At 40.5% G+C, this 23,973-nt stretch overlaps 1 protein-coding gene across 6 annotated transcripts in view; it reads left to right on the top strand.

Annotated features, from left to right (window-relative positions):
* Positions 1-23,973, top strand: part of DGKB (diacylglycerol kinase beta) — a 251,989-nt gene that overhangs the window by 184,637 nt on the left and 43,379 nt on the right. For all 6 annotated transcript variants that reach the window (XM_083705272.1, XM_083705274.1, XM_083705275.1 and 3 more), the window contains 2 exons: positions 12,905-12,995; positions 21,471-21,666. In XM_083705272.1, the coding sequence (XP_083561398.1) occupies positions 12,905-12,995; positions 21,471-21,666 (287 nt within the window). The remainder of the gene's footprint in view (positions 1-12,904; positions 12,996-21,470; positions 21,667-23,973) is intronic.

Below are 23,973 nucleotides of genomic sequence, written 5' to 3'. Positions count from 1 at the left end.
TGCACACATCTTAACCGCAGTGGCAATATAATTATGCTGAGACTGAAGAAAATGGGAAAGTTTTATCTGCTTTTGTTCAGAACAAAACTTTGCATGTGGTGAAACTATTCTTTAAAATATGATATTCAAATGAGATCAGAAACAGAAAACTGATTGGATCCATGCTTTCTAGGCAGGGGACAAGCCCTAAATTTTATTTAAGTGCCTCAGGATTTTAGCCTCCATCTGAAGCTATTTTATGAAACTTGGAAAGATAATAGATACAGATTTTATTATATGGTTTTAAGCAGGTCTGTTTTCTTGGTGACAGTACTCACTGGTACAGAATATCAGTACCTCATTTATCCCCTGCCCATGGAAGCCATTTTGTGCTGGCACCCACAGCACTTTTTAAAAAAAATAATTTTTATTAACGATTTCCTTGGTTTACAAGAAAAATCTAGAATTCACCCTTTTTACAAGATCGGTTAAATTTGATCAGTATATGAGTACTCTCTCTTTTTTTACCAACAAGCATGCTGTAGTCAGTGTGGAAAGCCATTTAAGTGGAGATATTAAATACTTAGCCATTAATTTGCTGGTTCCATTAGCTAGTCTATTAATTCACATTATTTATTAACAATATGCATATGCCGCCCAGAAACAAAGTTCTCTGCCTCTGTTAGATCTTGTAAGGGAGTGGAATCTTGAGCTGTGATCACAGCAGCCAAGCTTAACTTCAGAAAAGCCTGGTAAACTGAGCTATCTTCTTTGAAGGTACATTGCAGTATTTAATGGGTCACCTGACTGAGTACTCTTATCAGCTTATCCCTATAAAGTCCTAGCCTTCAAATGTGTTCCTTATTCTGATTGATTAGTCTCACTAGAGAAAGCTCAGGCTCCCTTGCCCTGTAAGGCTGCCTTTTCAAGCCCCAAGCCCATGAGTTCCTTGCCTTATGCTAACTTCTTCTGGGCCTTCAGTGATGGCTTCTGCACTGTGACCTCTTGCAATTTGCAACCCCAGGCTGACTGCTTGAGGGTCTGACCCTGATAGTTCTTTAAGAAGCCCAAGAGAGAAGATGTTTGAGGCATTCTCATCAGATTAGTACCTCAAAGAATAAACAGGCACCAGGGGGCTACAAACCAGATGAGACATAACTGATGTTTGGAATATTTTTGGGACCATTCTACCTAGTTCCAGGTAAGGAAAAGATGGAACATTGCCGTGCATCTTCCTTCCAAATTTTAAATAGAAGCAGCAGCGGTTTCTCACTGCTAAGCTACTTCTGTTTCATTTTTTAGGGAGGTACAGATCTCCTAGAGTAGGGGTGGCTAACCTATGGCCATCTAGAGGTCATTTGACTACAACTCTGATCATCCCTGAGCATTGACCACACTAGGTAGGTCTGATGTGAGTTGGAGGCAAATAAGCTCTATCCACATCAGCAGAACTTCGTAGGAGACCTGGAGGTGCAGAAGTCATTTGCCCATAATAAAACTGGCCATGTCAAAGCACCCTAAAAGTTTGCAGAACCAATGCCCGTTCTAAGGAGGGGGGGGGGAATGAGTGATTAACAACTCTTTAGCTACCGAGTACCCTTTACAATAAAGAGAAGCTATTGACAGTAAAAGCACTCAATGGCTTCGTCAACTGGTACTGAACTCCTTCTGCTTACATAGAGAATGTATATGCACAGTGAACATAAGTACTCAGTGTCACGGCCTATAACTATCTCTGCCTAAGAGCACTGGGTGTCTAATCATATGAGGGCTTGCTTCTGTGTCCTAGGCAAGGGGGAGGGGAAATCATTTTGGTCCAGCAAACATCTGGTAGCTAAACTTAAAAAGCACTGATTGGTTCTGACAGCTGTCTGCTTCACAGCAGTATTTAACCGGAAATATTTGAAACAGATTGATATGAATAATGAACAAATTGTGTGATGTATGCGTGACAGAAATAAACAGCGCCAAGATTTAGCTCATTAATGTAGAAGTAATCCTGTATAGAAAATCGGGGATTTAAACCCCTGACATTTTCCCCCCACTACATTTGCCCATTTCAATAATCCACCAGCAAACGGGACTTTAAAACAGTTCCTTCTGCAATATATTGCAACTGTTTCATTATGAAATAGGTTGAATGGGATGTCATCATCTCTTAACTTCAACAAGTGCAGCTGATGGATGTGGCCCATTTAAATGTACAACAAAGAGCTGAACTAGATAACGAACTTATTATTACTCTCTGTGGATTATAGGTTAGTCCCAAAGGAGTGTAGTAAGCCGGTGAAAATCCATATTTACTGGCTAAACAATGGCCAGAAGGCTGACTGGAGATATTGATTTACTTTCTAGGCCATTTAGGCCTTAATGGTAGAGAAAAGCTGAAGTGCTGTTTACTTTTCTGCCAGAATCGACCAAACAACCAGCCCATTTTTTACAGACTTTTGATTGATTTCGCTTAGAGGAATTAGAGGTGATTTATTTTTAAGCTGAAAGCAACTCATAAATATCTCCCACTACACAGGTTTCCTAAGAGTAAATGTTAAAGAGAAAGACTTATTGAGAAATTCTTTTGTCGCAAATCAATGTCAGCAGGTAGTATTATTTGCTCGCTTCAGTACGGTGGTGGACACCTATTCCAAGGCGCAGTCAAGAATGCAATTGCGCTACATGAGATTCCATGCTGTTGAAAAGTTTTGTGAACTATTTGTTTGGATTTGAGATAACAGCATCCTGCTGCTTTTTGAAAGAAATGTAAACTATGGCACTATAAATACATGCGCCAGTGAAGCGCAGTTTATCAGATGCATACATTTTCTAAGAAATGTGACAGTCATACTTGGAGCATACAAACACAAACATTTCTTGACAAAAGGGGAACTTAGTTGTGGAAGGAAACAGGGTTATAGGATCCCCATCCCTCCCTTAGAACTTCTCAAAAAGGAGAGTCCATCTCATGGTACAAAGCCAGTGTCCCAGATATTTAGCTTTGACCACAGACAGGTAAACATGGAAGGAGGATTGCCTGTGACATTAATTGAGAGCAGTCAGATTTAACATCCAATATTTGTTCTATTGTTTTGTAACAATGTTTTGAAATGTGGTTTTTGGACTATATCTGCACTAAATATCACTTAGTAACTTTAATTTCTAGGAAGAGTTAAATATTGCCTGGTTCAGAAGTAGACTAATGAATTCCACGTGGTCCTGCCTTATAGGGAGGCAATTCATAAAAATGCTTTGTACATTTTTGATTCTGAAATACAGTAAGAATTATGCAGTTGGATCCGGCAGCCAGGATTTTCTTCATAGAAACCTGATCATAGCTCTATGGAGAATTATAATAATAGCTTCATTAATTTAAGTAAAAGTCTGTGTCAGGTCTGCGTTAGCATAGCAGGATATTAGAGGTAAAGACAAGGAAAATTGTTTTATTCCTCTGACATAATTTAAAAATGAAGTGTGAAGTTCTATGACCTTGCTATAAAGTTAATAAGGTTCTCTGTTATAAGTCACACAATTACAGAGATTTTATACTGTGCTTCATTGATTTCCCCCAAATGCATCAGAGCTGGTAGTTCCAAAGCTGTTTACGGATTTTTCAGTACAACCCTGCGCACGTTTACTCACTAGTCCCACTGTAGTTGGGATTATGCTTTAGGATTGCAGCCTCCATTATTTAATGTACTGTATTTTTTGCTCTATAAGACTCACTTTTTCCCTCCTAAAAAGTAAGGGGAAATGTGTGTGCGTCTTATGGAGCGAATGCAGGCTGCGCAGCTATCCCAGAAGCCAGAACATCAAGAAGGATTGCTGCTTTCACTGTGCAATGATCCCTTTTGCTGTTCTGGCTTCTGAGATTCAGAATTTTTTTTTCTTGTTTTCCTCCTCCAAAAACTAGGTGCATATTGTGGTCTGCTGCGTCTTATAAAGCGAAAAATACGGTATATGCTGCAATGGATGTGAGATAAAAGGAGAATGTCCAAAAGCTTTCTCATGAAGGCATGAAGACTATGGAAATAGTAATAGCAAGAATTTGTGATTCTGTACATCAGTTGGTCAGTATGAATAATCTCCAAAAGAATGGGGAATCTGTACAAGGTGACCATGTCAACCTGGTTGCATTTCCACTGACTGGCTACCATAGCCATTCTCTACTTCGAAACTAAAAAAAACCTTGCCCAGACAATACACAAAATTTGTACGGAACCGATGTAGATTAACAAGATCTGTAATCAATTCACATTGTTAACAATGTTCAATATTAATGAGTCAATGATCAATATTAAGAAGGCATTTGAGTGGTCTGTTTTGTTCAGATTTTCCATGCATTCATTTGGTGCACAATTGCCCGTTGCACAGATGCACAACTTCTATTAAGCCATATATAATCACAACTCTCATATTAATATACCAGTGCTATGTCAGCAGCTGCTTATAGAACTGTGAAGCCGAGAAAATAAGCAAAAACTGTCAGGAAAAATATAAATGTATATTTAGTGTAGAAATCTACACAATCAAATGCAAAAGACAAAAACAATTTTACTTTTTATTTTTATTTTTTGGTATCACCCCTCCACACCCGCCTGATGTCTACCGTGCGGATAACATTTTTTCACAAGGCACTAATAAGCATCTTACTGTGATTATGAATAGTGGCATTTGCTTTTGAAGATAAAGCATCACGGATCAGAAAGTCTGTTCACTTAGGCGGGAAGTCTCTTGTAAATTATTATCATTCAGATATCACACTGCTGTGTAATTGCTGGTTTTATACCAGGTGCTGGTTTTATACCAGGTGCTTGAGGTAACTTCTTGTTAATTTATGCCACTTGAGAGTATCACATTTATATAATCCTGATAAAAGATATAACCTTTGGGGAGTTTAACAAAGCAGCATAGTGCAGGTGCATCCTAAACTGTATTCTTTCAAAGTAATCTTTAACTTCAAGGCACAATCCAGTTCTTAGTTATCATTTTTTTTAAAGAGTAATATGGATAAATTGGAAGAGTAAAAGTTTATGCCAAAAGGATTTACAGGTTTCTTCCTGGGCCGACAAAACAGGGAGTGAGAGCATGTTGGCTGGTGGTGATTGGTTTTGTAAGACTAAGGAACTGGCAACTAAATGAAGTTTTTTTGGAATATTTGAGAGGGTCAGCAAACTTGAATTCCCCTCTCCCTTTTTCTTTTGGATCATATCTTTCAGATCATATGCCTGTGCAGTAGCATATGTATGAACATGCAACTAAGATTATGGAGAGCAGAGTCCAAACTACATTGATGTGAAACTTAAGGAATAGACAGCATAAGCAGGGCTTTTTGGGTGATAGTACTGGCATGTCTATGGGACCCAGGTGGCATTGTGGGTTAAACCACAGAGCCTAGGGCTTGCCAATCAGAAGGTCGGCGGTTCGAATCCCCACGACGGGGTGAGCTCCCATTGCTCGGTCCCAGCTCCTGCCAACCTAGCAGTTCGAAAGCACGTCAAAGTGCAAGTAGATAAATAGGTACCACTCCAGTGGGAAGGTAAATGGCGTTTCCATGCACTGCTCTGGTTCGCCAGAAGCGGCTTAGTCATGCTGGCCACATGACCCGGAAGCTGTACACCGGCTCCTTCAGCCAATAAAGCGAGATGAGCGCCGCAACCCCAGAGTCGGTCACGACTGGACCTAATGGTCATGGGTCCCTTTACCTTTTTACTGGCATGTCTGGAATACTGGTATGTCTTCTTCTTCTTCTTCACTGCCCATGGCAGCCTTTGTTTTGTCAACCTCGGCACTTTTTCAGTATATTAGTACTGGTGCCTCATTTTCTACTATAAAAAGGGAAATGAAAGCGCCAAGTGTAAGTGCTATCAAATGCAGTTGGGACACAAAGTTTAAGGAACGTGGTCAATATGGTGCTCTGCACATCCATAGGGGCACAGGTGGGGCTGTCACGTGATACCATTAATAAACATACATTAACCTGTCATGTGCAGATCTCTAGTTCTCTGCAACACATTTGCATAAGCACCACACTACTATGTTTGGATCCCAGCCATCTGTTTGCCCAATTTTTATGATGGTTCTCAGTAAAGCTGTAGCCTATTTTCAGCGTAATGTATGTATTAGTCTCTTTTTCTTCCTTTCTGCACACAGTTTGAATTTATGCTTGCTACACGGAGAATACCACCAAGACAGTCAGCAATTGACTGACCACAGAGAGCTTTAGCTACACGCTTTAAAGTTTGCAAGTACCGGGTTTTTTGGTGTAGCATTCAGAAAGAGGAGTTTAAACCACTATGCAGAAAGATATTACCTCTGATGTGCCATTCCTAGAGTTAGTTATTGGAAATAAAAAATGTCAAAGATGAGCCTGTTATAAATCTTTCTGCCGACATATAAAATTCTTCTGGATATGCATTGCCACTGACCATTTCCTTATCTTTTCATTTGATTCATTAAAAAGCAAAATGGGGATTATATGATAGCCAAGACAGGACTGAAAAGAAAAAGAGAACATTAAAAAAAAGTCATACAATCTTATTAATATATATTATGTGCCACAATGAAATCATTTTACCTAAGTACAAAATTACCTAGGTAATAGATTTATGAGCAATGAGAAAAGGCTGTTTTTCAATGAAAAGTATTATTTTTAAAAAGCATTAAAATAAATTAATACTAATTTCTCCTTATTGTCTAAACATTCGTTGTGCCTAACTGTAGGGGTGTTGCCTGATTTTATTTGGATTTTTTAAACGTTACTGCAATCACTTTTATCAGGGATGGTTGAATTTGGTCCCAGGCAATGAACTTTTCCAGACAATTTCTGGCAATTTTTAAATCACACCGTTTGGTTTAATGTAGGCCCATGATGAAGAAGTTGATGCACTATGTTTTAACATATAGTTGCACTGCCTTTCCTGTTTTGTACTGATCATCTGTGCAAAAAGTTGTCCTTCAGTATATTTCACTCAAGAGTAGACTGCATCATGGATCTGCAGTTTTAAACTTTCTGATCATACTTGGAATAAATTCAGTGATTTTAGGAACAAACATCAAAATAAATAAACAAATGAGTCATCTTGACACACAAAAACTACTGTTCTCCCCAGAATAGGTAAATAATACTGATAGAAAAGTCAACCCTGGATGAGTTTACAAAAGTTGGTTTAGGTGTGAAAGCCGGTGGCATACGAAGGTTTGTGTGGTGGGTGTGGGCTGCCCTGGGTGTCATCACTGAGGGCGGAGGTGACCGTGGGGCCTTGAGGAGTGACGTGGTGGCTCAGGCACCTGCAGGCTCTGCGCTGCCTGAAATGGCAGCGTGGGGCTTGTGGACTCTGTGGAGGTTCGGCACAGCGTAGCATGCTCTGCCCTGGCTTGCCCCGCCCTTGGGTGCAGGGTATTTGTGCCGCCCGGGCACCTGAGCAGCTAGCTTCGCCGCTGGTGAAAGCATTATATTACATGATAACAGATGTCATGGGAATAAACGATACTTTGTCCTGTCCTTTAAAACACTAAAACTGGCTATGTGTGAATTGGTGACTATGCCACTTTCGGTTTGGTGATAGGATGAATATAAAAGCATAGTGGATCCAGGTGAACTTGTTTTTCTGCTCTAGACTAGAAGTGGGGGTGGGGGTGGGATTAAATGGGCTATAATGCTACTGAACCAAAGCTTTAAAAACTTAGTGGTGCCAGTTAAGTTTGAGCAGTGAGGCTTGAGATGCAAACTCAACTGGAAAATGGTGCCCCATTTTGAGGTTACCCCAAACTGAAGTCTGGGATGGACTTGAAATGGAGTTCCCCCAGTTCCCCAGCTGCAACTAGCCCCCTCTGCCTTACCTCCATGAAGCCGGGGGGCAGGTGAGAGTGGGGGGAGCTCAAAGACAGGCTTCTGTCTTTGCAAATGATGCTCTTGTGCATACTCAGAAGCTCCTTTTTCAGCTTTGAGCAGGAGAGGGGCAGGTGCCTGTCCGTGAGCTCTCCTTGCTTTTGGCAATCTCCCCCCACTTTATGAGTTGCTGTTGAAGTAGAGCTGGCAGATGATGTGTGAACACTCTCTGGGTTTTGCAAGTCTTCCTTTCAAATGCTCAAAAACGTCCTCCTTGGTTTTCAAGCAAATGAACAATTCAGAAAGCTCAGATTGTGTTCAGGGTTAGGGTTATTGCTGTAGCTCATTGGCAGAGCACATGTTTTACCTGTATAAAATCTTAGAGAGTTCCTGCCACTGAGTAAGGGGTAATCAGTTCCCCAAGCTGACTGGGGCTGATGGGAGTTGTAGTCAAGCACCATGTTGGCTGCCCATGTAGACAGTACTGAGCTAGATGGGCAGGTTCAAAAACCTATAACAAAAACTTTGTAGCTTGAATAAAAATAAAGTCAAAATGAATCTGAACTATTAATTGGAAGCATACCAAAACAAATATAGTGCAAGGTTTTTCAGTAACTCAATTGCAACTTTCTCGTGAATGTTTTAAATAAAAAACCAACTATTCTCCCCACAAACATTCCTGACAATAACATTATTTGAAAAGCTCATGTCCTGAATATAATTTATCCTATTCCATCAAGGGTGCTCTGTACTGAGGGCAAAGGGAGCCTTTGTCTGTGGCCCATCCTGCTTGATATATAAGAGGTTTCTGCATGCATGAGAAGAAACCCGTATGCAGCACATCTCATTTGTCTAAATGGGACAAAAGACTGATCTCGCCAATTTTGCATATGTCAAAAGGGCAGCAGGTTGTGTGGTTTTTTTGTTATTTAATTGTCACATTTCCCAAGGCTATCGATAGTGGATGAATATGCTGATAACCCACTTTCTACCTTCTTGCTATCTTCGGGAGAAGAAAAGGAAAGGAGTAAACCCTACACAAATCTGGAAAGGAGTCCCCAAGATGCTTGGATGGTACCTTGTACACCTCCTTTCAGCAACTCCTGCAGCCAAGCTGGTGCCAAACATTTTGCTCTGCTTTCCTTTGGACCACATTGGCAAGGCCAAGAGTCTTGTTGCCTACGTAGCTTAGGACCGCCATAAACATTGCCAAACTTGAGCCCCAGGGCGGTCACTTCTGTGCTGCTAACGCAGTGGTTTGACTTCTCCCAAGGAGGCACACGCCATTGTGTATGTTTTTGTTTTTATTGCCAAGGAGAAGGAAGAGCTGCATGTGGCATTTTCTACCTTGGGTGACAAAATAAGTTGACAAGCTTTGGATTCGACACACCTTGCCTTGACGGGCCAGGGAGTCAATCTGTTCCTCTGCCACAGGCAGTAAAATGTATTGGGCTGGCCTTGATTTTTGGCATCTTTTCACCTACCCTGCTCTTCTCTAATTTATTACTGGTACTGACAAAGCTGACACCATTGGCTATCTATTCAGTAGGGCAGATTCATGTACACAGCAGCTGCATCTTAGAAGAATCCCTAGATCAAGGCTCAAGTGTGCAAAAGTGTGAAGAATTATAAATACACTTGACTGTTCTTTAAATACTGATAAAGTTGGGACACTGTAAATTGGGCATCTGTGCATTGCCTGTGTGTGCTCTCTTTAAGGTGGAAAGGGCTTAGTTTTCCAAAATAACATTACACCTACCCATTTGATTCCTTTCTATTAATAAACAAAATTCATCGTTATGCACTTTTCTAAAAAAAAGTTTAGCTGTGCCCACTGTGATGCCGTGTTCACGTGCTCAACTAGTGTATAATAAAACATTTATTATTTCCATATTTAGACTCAGGGCAATTTTTTCTGATAATATGCCATCTAATTGCTTAATCAGAAAGGTTATATAAAATAGTTTTAACAGTAGGGGGCTTTTTAATTAACATCATAATGCAGAGCTGCACTGCAGCCTATTTTAGTATTGATAACCAAACTGGCTCCACTAAACCTACAAGAAACTTTGGTGGCTGTAGCTCTCTATACTCTCTTATCCTGCATTGAGAGAGCCAAGTCCTTATGAAATGAGCACGCTTGTTGGGGTCACGACAAAACACTGCTCTTATCTATAGTGGGGGAACGGAGTACAGTATATAGATCTCAAATTAGGTAGCCATGGGCTGTGGCAAAGTCATAGAGAACATGCTTTGCAGGAAGAGATTCAATCTCTGGCACCTCTGGGTAGGGCTAGGAAAGGAGATGTTGCCAGTCAGTGTGGGCAATAGTAAAGTAATTAGATCAATGGATTTGGTATAAGATGGCTTCCTAATAACCAGGATGAAGTGTCACAAAGCACCTTGCGGACCATTACTGCCTCATAGGGAACGTATTCCATGTCAACCATCAGTCCCTATAATTCAATATGGTCTACATTGACTGGCAGCAGCTGTCCAGGGTTTCAGGCACGAGTCCTTCCCAACCCCACTTGGAGATGCCAAGGGCCGAACCAAAGACTCTTTGCACTGCCAGTCAGGGTAGACAGCACTGGGCTGCCCAACAATGGTTCAATGTAGTATCAGGCATTCTTTGGGCTGTATCCAAAGTAGTGTTGAGTAATGCATCCCATCAATGCAGGATTTCTCCTTGCACAGCAGGATTCCCCACCCCAAATTCTGTTCTAGGGGCTTCCCCAGCACCTCCGGAGCAGGTTGGGGTAGTGGTGGCAGGGAGCTGCATTGCAGAAATGGAAATTCCTGTACTGATGGGGCATGCGAGGTCAGTATCCAACTAACTTTGGGACATATGGGTCTGATGTGTAGTGTATGAGCTTCTTATAAATCATAACTCATTGGTTAGGCAAGAATGACACAATAGCTTATGCGTGGAGGCAAAAACACAAAGGTTGAAAAGAGTTGCTTCTCCATGACAAATAATGTAGTTTAGTGCAGACCGAAATTCTGTTCCTTGGCTTTATAAATAAAAGTTATATAAAAGAGGGAGTGAGATCTCAGCGTGAAATCCTCCACATTACAGCTTTTGCCCCTGGGAAGAACAAAAATTCTTATTAGCCAGTATGAACTTTCATCTGAATTGTCTCTCTTGCATATATATATATATTTCTGAGTTTGCATAAGGTTGGCGTCACTATAGTACTGTATAACTGAGATATGGCCACATGCAGAAATAAATGTGTAGTCAGCTAATGGTTCATTTTTTTAAAGTTCTAGCCAGCTAAGTCAGAGCAGGCCCATGGAAGTCAGATACAACCATATTTGGATGTGAGGAATAAAATCCTATGTTTAAAACGAGTCACAATAACTATTGCTAAAACTTGATGTCACTTAACAATAGATTCTCATTCCTGCTTAGCTTTGTTTTCTGAAGTTTATGGCTGAGTCCAGTGGCAGAAACGACTGCAGTCCTATGGTGCTGAAGAAATGCTATCTAAGCCTTTGATATAATGTGAAAAAGACCTTTCCATAAGGACAATATGGTACTCCAGATTAAGTTCTGATTTTCTGGGAACCCAATTAGGCCATTCCTGAAGACTATTGATCATCCCTTCATTGCATGTAGTTCCTACTGATGCAGTGCTTTCTGTATCATTCGGAAATATCCTGAATTCAGGAGCATAAAATTTAAATTAGGAGCAACAGGCTGACAGCCCGTTGCAAATCCTGTAACTCGAGAGGAACAAGATTTGGGCCAGTTACTCAAGGACCACAAGGTGGGGGAAGAGGGCTCATTTTGTACTATTGAGAGTAACTCTGCTAGAAATGTTGTGGCAGATTTCAATACGTACTTTCCCATGGCTGCAATGTACTGCACATGTTAAAATGATAACATAGGAAACGGTCCTAATTCAACATCGGAAGGCTAAAGGCTACCAAAGTACATCAGAAGCACTCTGTTTGTCATCATCAGCTTGCAAAACATTCCTCTGTCTTCACTACCAGGCGCAGTGGTGGTGTTGTAGCACTGTTTATGCAGTTTGTGAATGGGGATGTTTAGACCACATTCACGTCATACATTTACAGCACTATGATACCACTTTAAACAGTCATGGATTCCCCCCCAAGAACCCTGATAGATATAGTATGTTAAAGGTGCCGAGAATTGTTAAGAGAGCCCTATTCCCCTCACAGAGCTACAGTTCTCGAAGTAGTTTAACAGTCAGGCCCTCTTCACAGTGAAGTATGATACTGCTTTAACTGAGTAGTGCAGATGGAACCATTAGAGCCATTTTTTGTATAGCAAATTTTCCCCCACCCCCAAAGTGCATTTTAAAGTTAAGTAGGGGGGGTGCAACAAATTAGCCTAAATTATACATCTTCCACATAGCTTTATTTAGATCTGCTTGCAACATTTAATATACCTATTAAAGTATGGCCCAGGAAAATTGTCATGTATGTTTCAGTCTGAAATATTATGTAAATATTAGTGTATTTTCTGTTAGGTTTTATGGGGCAATTGCATCAGCTAACTCTTTCTGCTTGCTTCTTAAATATTAGTAACTTGTTGTGTATTCCATTTTCCTGTCAATACGTCTGCCTTACAGCCTATTAATTTAAAGATCTGGAATACATTGAATGCTTGTGTTTTTATTTTTTTAATACCTGTCATAATGAACAATAAGCCACTGAATTAGCTTGGGGAAAGACTTCTTTTACTTCTCTTTTCCCACCTCACTTCATTATGATGGCATACCCTAGAACTGGATTTTGGACAGCATCAGAAATCAAATTAGCAAATATGACACATAAAATGGGACTCAGTAAGTTTTCAAGACATGTCTCTGGTTAAGTGGCAATTGCCAAAACTCTCTAAGAGTTAGCTAATCTATCTCTGTTACAGAACTTTCCTGTTATAGCTGTAGGGGATATTATATCTCTTGACAGCTGCATTTAAGTTTTTGAAAATTATGAGATCATCTATTTCAACCTGGATGTCAGATCTTAGCATCTCTTATGATGAAAGTCAGGATGCTAACTTTTTTTCTTTTTAAAAAAGAAATGTTCAGATATTGATGTTTCTTTTCTTTTGTCTTCATGTTTCAGAATGAAGAATAAATTTTGGTATTTCGAATTTGGCACTTCTGAAACTTTTTCAGCAACCTGCAAGAAGCTGCATGAATCCCTAGAAATAGAAGTAAGAAACTAATTGCTATATGTTATTCTAGCAACTGGAGGGTTATACATGAAGCCAAATATTTATTTTAATCTATTCATTTATTTTAATTTATTTACATAATGTGTATCCCACAACTTCAGATTTATGTTCCCAGGGCAGGTAAGGAACTAGCTAGAAACAAAAAGTGCAAATTGAAATAAATAATAAACATATGTATGAACCATTTCTTCAAAGACACATTAGGAAAGGTCTCTATACAAATAAAAATGTGGGAGAGATGCTGAGTTCAAAAAAGGTGCAGTTAGGCAGCATAATGCATTCTACTTTGAAGCCATCTCCCCCAGTGTAATCCTGATGGCATTCTTTTGTTATAGCCCTGAGCATTTATTTATTTATGAATATTTATAAACTGCTTAAATTCCAAAGCAGTGTACAGATTTTTTCTAAATTTACAGTGTGACAATACAAAAAAAACACCATAAAACAATTTCCCAAATCTGCAATGACCAGTGAAATAAAGTGACTGTTGATGAAATTTGGACACTGGAATAAGATTCAGTTTTGTTATTAGGCAAGTATTATTACAGTAGAAAAGGGAGAGAAGTTTGACCTTATTTCATTTCATTTTATACCTTGCCTTGCCAGTCACCTTTCATCCCACATAAGAAGAGCCCTGCTGGATTAGACCAGAGGTCCAGTGCCTATGGGAAATCTGCAAACAGGATCTCAGAACAAGCACCACTCTTCCTTAATGCAGTTTCTAGCAACTGTTATTCAGAAGCAAACAACCTCCAGCTATAGAGATACTATGTAACAGCTAACAAGCGCAAAAGTAGGGTATAAAACCACCCTGAAATACAGTATATTCTTAAAGCAGCTGAAAAAGCAGGAAATCAAAACTTAGCGACTTAGCATCAGGAACCAACTGGAAAGTTTACGATCTCTATAGCACAGGTTTGGTTTTTTTAGGGGGAAAAAATAGAGGGGGGAAGTTGTGAAGGCAGGAATAGCTTTGGGAATGTAAATTTGAAAAACTTATTTCTATATATTCCATCTAAATTTTATAACCTTTAAAGATGAGTTCATGAAAACTATACTCACTTTCCTTAATTAAAGGTTAAAGAATGCATTTGGGGTGTGAGGGAACCATTCTTTTCATAAAGTAACTTTTGTCTGTGCACAGAACTTCAGTTTGCAATTAGGTGATGAAGAATTTGAAAAGAGAGGGGAACACAATCAGCGTTCATAAGCCGTGGCCAATATTTTGGGACCATGTAGCCTCTTTATCCTGTCTTGGTTCTTATTGACTGTGGGTGTACAGCAGCAGGGTTTTCACCTATGCCATATGGGCAAACGGTGCAGGTGATTTAAGAGGTGTAGTCTTAAGCAGGTGCAATGCAGCTCAGACTCACAAAGAGGCGCTCACTCAGCTCAGGAACTATAGTGACCAGCATGAGGCAGCTTTTACCATGAAGAGAGGAACCTGCAGACCCCAACCAAGAAAGCTTTGAGACTCGGGGGACAGGGACACTACTTGGATCTGCTCATTCAGACAAAGTGCACAGAGGGGCTGACATGCTCAGAATCCACTCAGTACAGCAAAGGGCTATGAAGGACTATGAGTAGGAAGACAGCTATTCTGGGACCCTGAGTAAGGAGGCTGCATCCATTAAATGGTTAAGCCACAAGGAAGAATATTCCTGAACGTTAAAGCAACAGAGGCCCACAATATACGGAAGAATTTTAGTACCTATTATTCCATCCAGGGGCAGAGCCTTGTAAAAGTTGTGATTTAGAAGTGGTTGCCCATTTGAAATCCAGATTGGTGCTTAGCAAATTACGGTGGATGTCTAGCGGTGAAAGGAGAGGCCCAGCGACTTAACTAACACTTTAGAGAGATTTAGAAAGTTATTCTTGGTGTGGAGAAAGACTTGGAACAAGCAGAACATATTTCTTCACACGACAAACCATTAATTTATGGAATTGACCAATGCAAGATGTGACACCTGACGCTGAATTGGGGGTTAGGGACTTGTAGCCCTCCATATGTTGCTGCACCAAAATTACTGTCATCCATGACCATTGGCTATGCTGGCTGGAGATGATGGGAGAGTGACAACATCTGGAGGGCCACAGACTCCCTACCACTGCTTTTAAGGGAGATGTGATAAACCGATGGAGATTAGGATTATCAATGGCTGTTGCCCATGGTAGCTAGATGGAATGTCAGTGTTCAGATGTAGTTTGTTGCTGAGCACCAATTGCTGAGGAGGGCTATCGACAATAAATATGACACAGAGACTTCCTGGAATCCCTGACAATTGTGCGAAACAGGATTCTTCACTGATTTCAGTCTGATCCAGCAGGGCTTTCCTTAGGATAGTGTGCAGCCACATGTTATAAAGTCATTTTCTTCATTCTTTATCATTATCTATTTATGCCACTTTTCTACATGGTGCTGTGTACTAAATACCATCATTTTACCTGACAAACACAATACCAAATAAAATATATTTGCCTTTCTTAATTCAACTTTGATATGTTAGCACAATGGAAATGGACATGTACTGAAAATTCCTCTGTCTGAACAAAAGAATTTCTCCTTTAGCAATTCTGAAAGTAACTCATCACAGCAGGACTCCGAGGCCTAGTGAAATAATTGTCTTAGTATACTGCCTGCTGTGTTCAATATTGAGTGAATATGTTCCCTGCACCATCTTATATCACAATTCTCCCTTTATTTAAATAATTTTAGTCAGTTTGGGGGGCACAAGACCTTTATAAATTAACAGCAGGGAAATACCAAAGGTGTCAGATTGCATATTTATCATCTTTTTCGTGTAATACTTAAATATGTATTAAGAAGTGACTGACATAAATTAGGCAGATTTCAGAAGCCACAGGCTGTGGCTTGTAGAGGACCCCCTTCTGCTTGACATTTCATCCTTGTCAAAGATCAAATTATTTTAATTTAGGCTGCAAATTATAAGGAATGAAGACTTCTTTGTGGGAATTCCCTGTGGTAATCTGACTTTTGTTGTTACTGCTGCTTGTCAGTGTGCAAAAGATATAATATGCATGCAAATAAGGTTAAAAAATATGTACTATCTAATTATCCAGCCAGTACATTCCACTTGAAGACAGTGGGAGGCCTGACACACAGTATGTGTTTGATTCATTGAGGCCTGCAGGGTATTTACACAAGATTACTTTTAATTATGAAATTAATATCTGTTTATCGAGAATGTATAGCAGTAAGTGAGTATACACATGAGCAGAATTTTTAGTAAAAAAAGAATTCGTCTTTATGTTTAACATGTATGTGAGGTGTAAAAGCAAACCCCAAAAGTTTGCTTCCAATACAAAACTTAGACACTTTCTCACCCCTCACTGAAAAGGAAGTCAATAAAAATGGTTTTTCATCCCAGCTGCCAAGTGATTCTAAGATGTGTTACTGGAGGTTTTAAGCTGCCTTTCATTAATATTGTATGCAGATTTAAACTTTTGATCCAGAAAGGCAAATTTTGGAATGGAAACCTAATGGCTCTGAGTCCACTTTCTTCCTCCCACTTTCAAACATTGTGTATGGCAAAGCGTGTTCTCCCTAACAGAGAGCACGTGTTGCGGTTGGGGGAACAGGCCACCCTGTCATGACTAGGCAAATTTGGTGGAACCCAGCCTTTAAGAGGTTAATTGGGTTGCTGGGGATTTTTGCTTGTTGCCAATTTGGAGGAGGGGTCAGAGGCTTTAAATATAGGGGCCAGATGATGGGACGTCCTCTTGGCCGTTTTGCACTGGATCACCTGCCCTCCCTCCCTTTAATAGGGTGATTTTGCTCACTTGACCTTGCTATGCCTGCCATGGGGTCGTTCGCCTTGGTGCGGGGGCCTGGTAGGAATTTTGCCATTTGGCTGATTGGCTGGTGCCATTTGGTTTTTGCCTACTACGTAGCAAATCATCACAACTTGTAAGGTTGGCGGTTAGGCATTGGTTAAATTGGTGCTTGGAGGGGTAAGTGCCTATCCCTCCAAATGATGCGGAAAGGGAATTCCGTTAAAGGAATCCAGGGGCTTGCCATTTTTTCGTCCTTGTCCGTGGAGCCGGACTTGGGCCGTGCAAGCCCCACCGGAACATGAGGGAGAGAGGTGATGGTCTGTGTCCCAGCTTCATTTTCTCACCCAATACTTGTTTCCCACGCTGGCTTCCGGTGGTGTCCGGAAGGGACCAGCTCTGTCCTCTGGCTTCCGGTGGTGTCCGGAAGGGTCCAGCTCTGTCCTTGGGGGGCAAGGACAGATAGTCATAACCAATGCCTAAGCAACCACTCACATTTTTTGTATTTGAATAAAGTTGTGGCCAAAATTATGCCAAAAACCTTAAACAAAAATTGAAGCGTGAAGTGTGAATTATTTTTGGGGGTGGCACTGTGGGACTCAACACGCAACACATAGAACATATACAAATGGCTACATTTCAGAGAGCCTGAAATCTAGAATGGGCAGATAAGAATGGAAATAGATATATACCAAGTAGAAGGGACAGGTTAGGAAAAAGCAAGATAGGATAAGGTGAGATTTCAATGATCCAGGGTTTATTAATTTTTTTAAAGTGAACCTTGGGAAGGGAACTGAAGGCAACAGTGACTAGCTGCAGAAGAGCTTGCACCATTTGGAACATTATTTGCACCAGCACAAACTATTGGGCACACTGCTCTGAGCTCATTGGACATTGTGCATCAAGCAGAACATTTTCATAGGGTAAAGGGAACAAATTCCAGTCAATGTACCTGTATCCATGAACCTTCCCATTGGGCAGGTCATGTTGACCTGGAGGTAGACATGTCTGGTCAGTGAGGTCCCATTGCCTCCATTTTGTATGATCCATATAAGAGTTCATTCGTGTGGAATAGAGTAGGACTAGGCTAGCCAAGGAATAACAGAGAACCCTTTATTGTATTTTCCAGTAGGAATTACTCCTTTTGTTCCTAAACTTTCTTGGCCACATTTTCTGGAATAATATCTCCTCAAGTGACATATGAAAGCAGTTAATGATAAAAGGCAGTAAAACTAATAAAGCACCATTAAATAACACATCGTTAATAATATTAATCACAAACCAGGGTCTTGGGATCTACCGGAAGTTAGATTCACCTGCCCTAAAACTGAACAGTTAAAACCATGACAAATTAAAAGGACAACAGCAAAGTACAAAACCAAGTTACTATCTCAGCAACAGAAAGCTAAAAATAAAACAACAGTCCAAGAGACTGGATAAGCCTTTTATTTAGATGATTTTAAAATTGGATTCAAATCATCATGATGTTAGTACACATAAGCAATCGTTTAGTATCTCACCCTTTTTGGCAGTGATATGAATGATAGAGCGGCACCCTAATTTAGCAGCAAATAAAGGTTGGGGTTCAAATGGTGAATTAAAGGACTTTGGAAATATTAATACATGGACCTCAAAGGATAGTTTTTCTTTCTACATCACTGTTTGATGTCCAGGTTGCACATGGAGATGGAATTAACGTATTATAACAACTCAATACCCTACTGTAGTTAAATGTCAACTTGGTAACCATATGGTACAATTTACGTCTGTATTACCCTTGCTCCAAAAGGTGGCTTTCAACACACTTCATCACAATTCAACAGCATTTTCATGTCAATTTTCTGAATAAATGCATTATTATATGCAATTTAAACTAATCTGCAGATTTTGCCAGAAATGTCCCATAATAATAAAATACAACTTTTGTATATACCTTTTACTAATATAGGCAGTTTTCCCCTAACATATATAACACTTTTGTACACATTGTTTAGTCAGAGAACTGTATCACAAAATTTGAAGATGTGCCAGTTTTAAAAGAGAGCTGTTTTTGTTGTTGTTTGCATATTGATTCAAGAAGTGTGTGTGATGAAGTCTCTTATGCAAACGAAACCAGTTTTCTCCCCTAGCCCAACTGTCAGCCCATTATTTTTTTCTCCACCCTTTCCCACTTTCCTCCTCCTTGCTTGTCACTCAAAGATGGTTCCTAATGGTGGCAAGACCCTTTGTTCACACCACGAACAGGTGCAGCTCCACACTTAAACTTCCATCATTAGATGTGCTGTGGTGACATTTGAAGGCCTATGACACAATTAATAATAAATAATAATAAATTTTATTTATATCCCGCCCTCCCCAGCCGAAGCTGGGCTCAGGGCGGCTAACGACAGTCAAAATAGTTCAACATTCTAAAAACATTCATTATAAAATTAATTAAAATCAAATTAATGGCAACCATCCAGCAAAATTCTGTGCAGGTTGCCAGAGGAGGGGGTCAGGCTGTGCCCTGACCAAAGGCCTGGTGGAACAGCTCTGTCTTGCAGGCCCTGCAGAAAGATGTCAGGTCCCGCAGAGCCCTAGTCTCTTGTGACAGAGCGTTCCACCAGATTGGAGCCGCGGCCGAGAAAACCCTGGCTCTAGTTGAGGCCAGCCTAACCTCTCTGTGGCCTGGAATCTTTAGGATGTTTTTATTTGCAGACCGTAAATTTCTCTGTGGGACATACCAGGAGAGGCGGTCCCGTAGGTACAAGGGTCCTAGGCCGTATAGGACTTTAAAGGTTAAAACCAACACCTTGAACCTGATCCTGTACTCCACCGGGAGCTGGTGCAGCTTGTATAGTACTGGATGAATATGATCTCGCAGCAAAGACCCCATAAGGAGTCTCACCGCGGCATTTTGCACCCGCTGGAGTTTCTGGGTCAGTCTCAAGGGCAGCCCCACGTAGAGCGAGTTACAATAATCCAGTCTGAAGGTGACCATTACTATTTCCCATCTATGTGCAACTTCTCATTTGCCATCCATTTCTTTCTTCTAGTCCTCTGTCAACAGAGAGGCACACTGTACTACCCTCCATAGGTCATTAAACAGGTAAAGGTACCCCTGACCGTTAGGTCCAGTCGCAGATGACTCTGGGGTTGTGGCACTCATTTCGCTCTATAGGCGGAGGGAGCTGGTGTTTGTCCCCAGACAGCTTCCGGGTCATGTGGCCAGCAGGACTAAGCCGCTTCTGGCGAACCAGAGCAGTGCACGGAAATGCCGTTTACCTTCCCGCCAGAGCAGTACCTATTTATCTACTTGCACTTTGATGTGCTTTTGAACTACTAGGTGGGCAGGAGCAGGGACTGAACAATGGAAGCTCACCCCATCGCAGGGATTCAAACCACCTACCTTCTGTTCGGCAAGCCCTAGGCTCTGTGGTTTAGACCACAGCACCACCCGCATCCCTTCCATAGGTCATTACTTAATAATAAACCATAAGAAGAAGAAGAACTGGGAGACAAATTGGGAGTTATATGCCTGTCACAAAGACATCCGTGGAGTGTTGTCATGATTTTTACCCTAGATTACTAGGTGAATATAGCTTTCAACACTTATTATGAATTAAGGTCAGAATTAGAGCCATATTATATAAAAATTAAGGTCAGAATTAGAGCCATATTATGTAAAAATTAAGGTCAGAATTAGAGCCATATTATGTAAAAAAAAGCAACATCACAATACTTTACTAATGAGGTGTGAGATGTCACAATAGATCAAAGTGAAATCCAAAAAGCATTTGAAATGTGAAAGGAGTCATAGCTTGACTCAAGAGGCTAGCTGTTGCAGTTCTGCTTCTACTTGGGCCACTTTCGCAAAGGAGATTTCAGTTTTTCACTCGCTGAAAGAACCAGATTGAGCAGGTAGCTGTTCCTAAAACAAAATATGAGCAAAATATTACCATATGCTGAGGCATTATGTAAATGGCTGTGACTGTAGTTTGGACTGATTTTAACCATACCATTGTAAACTTCATACCAGTCCAAGCCCTCCCACAAGAGATATGCCTGGTTAAAATGGTCTAAGAAAACCATATAGAAAAGTAATATATTAAAACACCTGAAACTTGGTTGAATGAACGGAAGCAAGTTTGAAGACTGATGATGTAGCGAACCATTTAAGTGAGAACCTCCCCTTCTGGATTTGGCTAGTTCTATATTGTTGCTTTTCTCCAGAAGCTCATCAAATAATACAGAAGGTAGAACTCCTGACCTTTTCTTTTTAGTGCCACGGGTAAATGAAACTTTTGACAGAGAGAGCTAAAGGGCCCATTGTTGCTGATTGTGACGATAGCTTGAACAAATACCAGTATTTGCCCACTAAGCTCTGTGATGTCATCACAAGTGCCTTCAAAACTGGTGACAATTGGGGACTAGATTTGAAGGTATTAGTTCTTTTGCTATCACATTTTTCCATTTTCCATTTCGCAGGTGCCCTACAGTTCAGGGCTGGGGTGTGGAGAAAATGTTAGTGGTGGGGTGCAGACACTGGCCTCTATGCTTATTTGTATTGTGTCAGAAACTGAAACAGAGAAAATGAGTGTGTGTGGAAGTGAGCTCATGTAGCAGGTTAATTCTGATCACTGATTTCTCCCTTTATTTCTCTCTTCTTCTTTTTCTGGCAAGTGTGATGGATTTCAGATAGACTTAAACAATATTTCCCTGGAAGGGATTGCCATTTTGAACATCCCAAGCATGCATGGAGGATCAAATCTTTGGGGTGAGACCAGGAAAAGGCGAAGCCATCGTCTATTTGAAAAGAACAGGTCAGATAAAAGAACCACTGTTACAGATGCTAAGGAACTGAAGTTTGCATGCCAAGGTGAGAGTCCAAGTAGAAATAAATAAAACTTCAAGATTTTATGTATACTTTTACAAATAGTTGGTGACTGTTCAATGTATGAGAGATTATCTGGCAGCAAATCCTAAAGGTGAGGATTTATAGAATAATTCTAACTAGGTCAGGTGAAAAGTTTAGATCTTTCAGCTATCTAAACAGCCTGCTTCCTGTCTGGGCTCAGATTTGGTGATTTCTTGACAGCTTCAGAAAAGGATTTCTGTTTTCAGATTAATGTCTTTTCCTAGCCTATATATATAAAGTTATTTTAATATGTTTGTGTATCCCTGGTTTTGCATTAGTCTTGTGCTAACGTCTGTTTTGCTGGGTTGAGAACTGAGAAACAAATATAAGCTTACTGTTCCATTATTTCTTTATGCTGAATGAATATCCTGTCAGATGTTTTTATTTCCAGAGTGAAGCAATAATTGTTAGCCCTGACAAAGCCACAGATTTGAGAGCACATCCAGGAGTTTTCTCAAGTTCTATTTTTTCCTAATATTTTAGTTTTCTTAATATGACTTGGTAATTCATCTGTAAATTAGGGTTCCATTATGTCTACAGATACCCACATGTCAAAGGGAGTGTAGCCTTATTTTGCAGCACTTCATGTAATCCAAAACCAACCAAATAGATGTGTTACAATTTGGCTAGGGTTAGAATGCCATGCAGGTAGGGGTGGGGGATAAATCGGTTTGGTTTGCGCTATGTTGAGAATCTTCCTAAATTTACACTTCCTCAACCAGTATGCAAGCTGAAACAAGGAGGGGCCATGAGGAGAATGGAGCCATAGAAACCTTCACCCAGGGACTAGATGCAGGAGAGTGTATGAGCTGCTGTTAGGCAGAATAGAAGGAGCAGAGATTTGTGGTGGAGAGATACAGTGGCCAGGGTTGAGGGGTTTAACTCTATTCTCACCACCATTTCCCCTCTGCAAGCCCTTATTATTTCTGCAGCACTATGATGGGGAGAGTTATGCTGGGTAAAATGGCAGCTTAAAAAACACAGAGGTACATCAGAGTATTTGCAAATCTTTTAAGGTGGAAACAAGTAGGGCAGACTGAATTTCACAGAAGGCTTATCCCAAGCTCTCTCAAATGTGACCTGGGTTTTGGAATACCATCTATCCCAGAGCCTCAGACTGTAGAACAATTGCAACAAATGGAGGAAGTCACACAATCTTTTCCCCCCTCCCAGTACAACCAAAGCAATTGTGATGAGCAGCAGATTCCAAAAGCAACACGATTTTCCTGTCTTTGGCTTGAACCTCTGTTCTTTTCCTACCAGTTCTCCTTTTTAAAATGCGAGCTCTAGTCCAAAGCGGAGAGTTTCATTTTCACATAACATGTGAGAATGCCTAAAGCTAGCAAGACACCTCTCACTCCCAGGCACATACCTCTGCACATTAAATTATTTCAAGGATTAATTTTAATATGCTCATGTGCATGCTACTATAAAGTGATGGAGTCAAATGTCTGGTAGAGCTTACACCAGCATCAGCAAAAGAGCATCAGCATTCCCCATCAGCAAGAGAGCATCAGGATGGGAAATGATGGTCCAGGATCTGTGTGGCCTTTGTGGTTTGTAAGCATTATTCAGTTTCCTAAAGAAGCTGCATGTTTCCAAACAATTGTTCAGAGACTTCACAGCAGTTGCCAGCTAGATTGGCTCTAACCACTGTCATACCCTTTACTATAACTACAGACATTCCACTTTTGTCTTCAAACCAGATGTCATCCATTACGGAGAACATTCTCTCTGCAGGTGCATTAAAGTCTCTGCATGCCAAAACAAATTCAGCAAGCGGCAGAAGATTTTTTCTGATGTGCTTTTAAAGAAGTGATTTAGAAATTTCACCCATCTAACAGCCAGTTCTCACCAGCAATTTAAAAAAACAAACTCTGTGTGGGTGTGGGTGTGCACGCACACACACGCATGAAAGATGGGGAAAGCATTATAATTCACATGAATGTGAACCATGTTCATAGCTTTGGGCAGGGGTCTGAATGCTAATAAGGATGTGGATCTTCATGCAACTTTTATTTCGAATATTTGGTGATGTTCAAATATTGACAATACATTTCATATTGAGAAACATGTGGTTGTGAAGGGAAACTGCAAGCTTCTATATATCCTAGCACAATGGACATCATTATAGTAGGTGTGGAGTGAGACCACTCCTTAAGAAACCCCCACTGGATTCAGAAAACTAAGGAATTACTGTCCTTCTTAGCCAAGGTTCTTGAGCGAATGGTTGCAGCCCACATCCAGGCTCTCTTGGATGAAGCCAGT

The sequence above is a fragment of the Podarcis gaigeae genome (genome assembly GCF_964106915.1).
Source record: "Podarcis gaigeae genome assembly, chromosome: 12".
Lineage (NCBI taxonomy): Eukaryota > Metazoa > Chordata > Lepidosauria > Squamata > Lacertidae > Podarcis > Podarcis gaigeae.
Note: the sequence above shows the minus strand (reverse complement) of the source record. Positions and strands in the feature narration are given on the sequence as shown.